Below are 6,382 nucleotides of genomic sequence, written 5' to 3' on the forward strand. Positions count from 1 at the left end.
TAATGAAAGGGGAGTTCATATACCTTTGACGGATTCTCCATATGGATTGAACCATTAACAATGATGAAGCCAAATCCAGAATTGTTCTAATTACTCCGGAAGAGCGTCATTTAGTGAGTTCCATCCATTTTAAGTTTTATGCTATAAATAACAATGTCGAATATGAGGCTCTGATTAGTGGACTGAAAATGGAATTGGAAGTGGGAGTTATAATTTTGATAGCTCAGAGTGATTCAGAGTTGGTAGTTAATCAGGTTAATTGAGGATTCCAAGCTCGGGGGCCTGGGACCGAGCTATACATGAGATGTGGATAGCGATTACTTAGAAGGTTTGATAATGTTAGGCTGGAAGGTTTGCCAAGAGAACAAAATGGCAATGAAAATGCCTTGGAAAAAATGGGTTCACAGATGGAAAGTGTGTTGTTAGGACAGATTCCGTTGGGAATTCAAGAAGTCCAAAGTAATCCTGAGTTAAATGTGTTCCAAGTGGAAGAGGTTCCGCAAGATACTTGGATGACTCTGATAAAGAGTTATATCTGTATGGGAACTTTACCTGAAGATAAGTGCCAAGCTCGGCATCTTCGCTACCAAGCTGCGAAATATGTAGAATATGATGGTGTTCTATATAAAAGAGGTTTTAATCAGCCACTTTTACGGTGTGTGGATCTTGAGGAAGGCAATTATATTCTCAAGGAGGTGCATGGAGGTATTTGTGGCAACCACTCGGGGGGTGGTTCGATAGCCTTGAAAGTCCTTAGGCAGGGATATTATTGGACTCTATGAAAAAGGATGCTTTCAAGTTTGTCAAAGTGTGTAATCATTGCCAAAAATTTGCCAACTATTCTACTGAACTTGCGGCATCATTAACTTCGATGGTGAGTCCTTGGCCTTTTGCTATGTGGGGAATCGATCTCATTAGAAAACTCCTGAAGGCCAAGGAGAATGTCAAGAACGCTGTTGTGGCCATTAATTATTTCACTAAATGGGCGAAGGCTATGTCTTTGGCAAATATCACGACAAAGAAAATCAAGGACTTCATCTTTAATTCAATTGTTTGCATATTCGGGATTCCATACAAGCTCATATCTGACAATGAAAAATAGTTTGACATCAAAGAGTTAAAAAAAACTTTGTGAGGACTTGCATATTAAAAAAAGACTTTGCTTCCGTGTATCAACCGCAAAGTAATGGTCATACTGATGCCATAAACAAAATCTTTAAGCATACTCTGAAGGCTAAGTTGGAAGAAAAGAAAGGTGATTGGACTAACACCTTCAGATGGTTCTTTGGTCTTATAACACAACTCCAAGATCTATTACTGGAGAATCCCCTATCATGTTAACTTATGGGTATGAATCCATGATTCCTGTGGAAGTAGGAGTTGGATCCTTGCCAAGAGATTTGTTCGTTGAAGAAGATGTCGAGGTTAATCAGAGGCTTCATTTGGATTTGTTGGAAGAAGCTAGAGTAAATTCTCAATTAAAACTTGGAGCCTATTAATAGAGGATTGCTAGGTATTTTAACAAGAAGATAAAATCCATACCATTCAAAGTCAGTGATCTTGTTCTCAGAAAAGTAATGCCAAATACGAAGAAAGCTCATCATGATGTACTTGAAGCTAATTAGGAAGGGTCATAGAAGATCAAGGCTATACTCTTGAAATGGACTTATCGTTTGGAAGATTTGGATGGAAAGCTCATTTCTAGAGCATGGAATGTGGAACTCTTGCGAAAGTATTATTAGTAGGGTACGGCTTCGGCCCCTTACTTTATAATAATTAATAGTTGATTTTATGTTATAGACTAGTAGAAAATAAATTCCCCTTAGCCTAGGGGTAGTGTATGTAACTACTCACTTTAGAACTAATTGAAGGATTAAAGTTTTCAATAATTTCCCCATAGAGCATAACATGGGACCGGTGTAATTTCTACACTAGAGCGTATTATGAATGAAAGGTTGAAGAAAAATTATATAGCTGCATGTTTCTATAGGGCGCACCTTAAGGAATAAGGGTGCGCCTTGATATAATAATGTATATTTTCCTTTATAATTATTGCAACTTAGGGCGTGCCCTGATGATAGAAGCACCCTGATAAAAGTTAGCTTAGAAAAATTCTTCACAAATGATTGCAAGCAAAGTTGTAGGCAAACAAGTTGTTCAAACATAAAAACATCAAGCGATATGCCTTAATTGTAGCAGAGCAAAATAAAAGATATATATATACTCTTACTAAAGTTATCTGGGTAAAAGAAATTGAAAATATCCCTTTAGGGCGCGCCCTATTTGTAGAATCTCCCTGGTAAAGTTAAAGATTTCAGATAAATGAAGATACAGTTACTTCCAAGGGCGCTTCCAAAGGATGGAAGTATCCAAGAAGTTTGTTAACTTAAAAATATTTTGATACTATGTCAAGGAAAATTATTTAAAGCAATCATGTGACAAGTAAAAATATAAAGCATGCATAAAGAATTCCATCAAGGTAGCGGCATAGAAATTTAGTCTTACAACTTGCACAATATTAAAAGAGGGTTGGCACCTCAAGTATTAAAATAGTAGTTGACAAGATGAAGGAAAAACAAGCTTAGGGTGCACCCGGAGTATTTTCATCACGAGGAATGACTTGAAGAGGGACAGTAGTATCAACATCAGGCGTGCCCTTATCTTGGGCATCATCATCATCTTTAGGTGCGCCATCAACATCTTCCAAGACAAGCTTTATTCTCCTTTCCCTAATCTCATCAGCATACTCTTGCTTAAATTCAATCATTTCAGCAACAGTTTCTTTACCAAACTTCTCAAAGGAATAATCAGGATCATTAGCTACAAATCCAACACGATAATGATGAAAGCCACGATGTAATGCCCCCGAATCTGGGGTCAGGAATCTGGTTTTTTACATCATCCTTCAATCATGTATAACCTATATTGATTCAATATCCAACATACCCCAATCTGACACACACGCACACAAGTTATAGCCTTAGAAATAATGTACAACAAGTATCATTTATTCTTACAACTCAAATGTATTTTAAATGATCTCAAACCATTATTCGTAACCTCTACATGAAGTTAAAATAATCTTATAATCTTATGAAGCCTATTTAAATGTTATGGCGTTCTTGAAGTAATGTTGCAAGGGCTTCTCCTCGCGGTTGCAGTCGACTAGGGCTCTTACGGGCATGCTGATTATCTGTTGTATTGTGACATTTAGAATAAAGTAAGAGTGAGCAATAATGCTCAGTCATAATGTATAAAATAGTTTGGAAATGATTGTTAAAATAATACTTCATCGTATAATAGGACGATTTGAAAACTTAGTGGTATACACCTTTTACTTTTTAAATCAAATCAGATATTTTATATATATATTTATATATATCTTGGCAATGTTCTCGATTTATAACCTCAGGAGAATCATTTTCTTGGTGATATATACCTCTTTTCGAAACAATGTTTTGATTGACTTATTAGTCTGCAAATACCTTAATGGTAAATCCAATACCTAGGCTTGGGTTGCGGTATTGCATCTCAATTTCAATTGGAAGAATAGGACATTCACTAGAGCCCTCGAGATACGATGATTAGTCGTATAATGGTAAATATTTATTGTTCTTTACATGTGGAAGGACGATTCCCATACATCCAGTTGTCACCCTTGCCGCATTCGGGCATATTATATATGGCTTATACATCCAAGCTTTCCACATACTTCACATGTTTACATGTGGAACACCAATAGTCACTTCAGTAAATAAAGTACTAGAGTTAACCCCTCCTTTTCCTTTAAAAAATCCTATCATAAATTTAGAAATTGAATCATATCGAAGTTCCTCGAGCGTTTTGCTTGTTGATAGGCACAAATCATCTCATATATGTATGTATGTACTTCCGAGAATTTTCGGAGGAAGTACAAAGATAATGTGAGTTGACTATTGTTAATAGATAAGTATTTAACAGGGAGCTTCTTTTGACACTATAATCAAATTATTTAAAATACGTCGAGATAATATCTTTCGACGATCCGAAAGTATTAAACTAAAATTCTGGAATTCAGAATTTTTTTTAAGAGTAGATTTTTGGATTTTTAAATCATATTAAATCACTTAATAAATATTTAATAATAAAATATTAAATAATTAAACCTCGAATAATTCTATTTTTAAAAAATTATTTGAAATAATATTCCTCAACTAATTTATGTTTAAGTATTTAAATTAATCTTTAATAAATATAAAATAATTTGTTTTAAAATAAAATAATTGTTGGAGAATACTTCTCCCTTCTTAAATGATTATCTGAAATAATATTCTTTGTTCGAGTAAATTAATATAGTTGAGGGAATATGATATTTGGAAATCGTTTTAAAATGAATTCGAGGTAATTAATACTTCGCAAGAGGACATCGAGTCCCTTGGAATAAAATAATTACGGACTTTAATTGTCCAAAACATCTTCGGGATGATTCCCGGGTTTATACTTTATAAAAGCTGACTGATTCTCGGTCTTATAACTTATACATCACGCTATTCAATAGCGCTGATATATTCTACGATAAAACACCTCTGGAATACTTCCGGGTTTTCACCAAATTAAATTGACCGACTCTCGGTCTGAATATACATCTGATATATATATATATATATATAATGCTATTTTTTAGCGTTATCAATTGAAATACGATAATATTTTTATAACAAAATCTTCAACATATCGTATGATATTTATATATATCGCAATACGTAAAACATCATTAACGCAATAATGGCATTATATAAAAATGCAGTAAATCATTTCCATAACACAAAAGTATAACTGAGTAGGGTCTGTAAACTTGCAAGGGTACTTTGAGGTGGAGGGTGCTCTCGAGTTTGTCCGAAAATCTAAAATCAAGAACATTATTGTTCTGTTAGTCTCTAATCGTATTTTATCGTTGTTTGATAAATACGCAACGCTTATAATCAATTACACGACTCACTTTAATCTCATAATTTTAACAAAATATGAGTATTCATTAACTTCATTTTCATCTCACAATCCTTATGTCCATTATTCTCATTTGCTTTTACCACTCGGTTCCTCTCACGATTCATAAGGATTTCTACTCAGGTGACCTCGACTCCGACATTTTTATAAAATTTACAAATCCATATTTTCATTTGTATATTTTTTGAAAGGTTGTATACTCCATTTATTACTCTCTGTAAAATTTTCATAAATTTTGAATAATTTTAAGTCGATCGTTTATACTTCCAAAGTTCGTAATTCTTAACCGTTTATGTCGCATAAATCGTTTTAACTAAAACGGACCTAACTTTTGATCTGTAAATCGAAATCAAGCGCCTAAAAGATCCTTAAAACAAGATTTATCATTATCAAGTCTTATTTTTCAAGAAAACACACTTTACACTTTCTGTATCTTTGCAGAAGACTTAATGTCGTGATTCGATCATTTTATCATCGTTACGTTTACGATCCGTGTTTCGTTTTAACTCTAAACTACTAATCATCAACCAAAAATCATCATTCCAACATTTAATTACTTAATCATTTAAAGAACATCAAGTTCTTGAGGCCACAACATCAACCTTAGCATCTAACTAACTAATATTCAAGAAATCACAAACCAATCATTAAAACTAGGTTTACATCCAAGATCCTTACTTCTCTTGAAACTTAAAGCTTAAAAAAGTTTGGATGGAGGTTTATACCTTTCTTGGTATCTTGGGAGGTTCTCTACTTGATGGATAATGCTTGGTTAGTCTTTGTATGCTTAAGAAACCTATATCTTTCCAAGAAATTCAAGAAATCAACAAAAGTCATTGTTTGACATTATTCATCATCACTTTCATCATTTTATTTAATCATCAAAACCTCAAGTAAATTCTATAAAAGATTTATCTTACCTTAGTTTGATGAGGAGGAAGCTTAGGAATTATTTGTAGTATATATCCTTGGCTAAAAGTTGAGATTTGAATTTGGATTCTTGGTTTTACTATTAGGGCTGAATGGAGCTCTTTGGGGGGGGTATGCTTCTTATTGCTTGCTTGCTTGGTGAAGTATGCTGAATAAGTGTTAATTGATTTTTGTGAATTGTAATAACCCCAATTTTTGAAATTTTTGAAACCCCGATGAATAGTAACTTTTGCTGATGATGCTGATTAAGAAAAATTATCAGACCACGCTATATAGGAGTCCTTTTATCGAAATTCTGAGTTCGTATTAGTATTCTATAATGAGAATGAGTGTATGTAAAAGTCGTCAGAATTCGAAACCGGACACTTTCATTTTTCTCGAGAATCTACCAGACACTAGAGGAATTATGTGGAAGGAATAAGAATTAAGGATTTAAACCAAAGGATTATAAAATGTGATTAAAGAA

At 33.6% G+C, this 6,382-nt stretch overlaps 1 protein-coding gene across 1 annotated transcript; it reads left to right on the top strand.

Annotated features, from left to right (window-relative positions):
- The first annotated feature begins 778 nt into the window (after positions 1–778).
- LOC141719102 (uncharacterized) lies at positions 779–1,102 on the top strand. Its single transcript, XM_074521484.1, has one exon. The coding sequence runs from the start codon at positions 779–781 to the stop codon at positions 1,100–1,102; it is 324 nt and encodes a 107-aa protein (XP_074377585.1).
- The last annotated feature ends 5,280 nt before the right edge of the window (positions 1,103–6,382 follow it).

Source organism: Apium graveolens, chromosome 4 (assembly GCF_009905375.1).
Source record: "Apium graveolens cultivar Ventura chromosome 4, ASM990537v1, whole genome shotgun sequence".
In the NCBI taxonomy this organism is placed as follows: Eukaryota; Viridiplantae; Streptophyta; class Magnoliopsida; order Apiales; family Apiaceae; genus Apium; species Apium graveolens.

What these genes read in the sequence shown, in the direction of transcription:
- LOC141719102 (XM_074521484.1), top strand. Translation starts at nt 779, where the DNA reads ATGAAAAAGGATGCTTTCAAGTTTGTCAAAGTGTGTAATCATTGCCAA.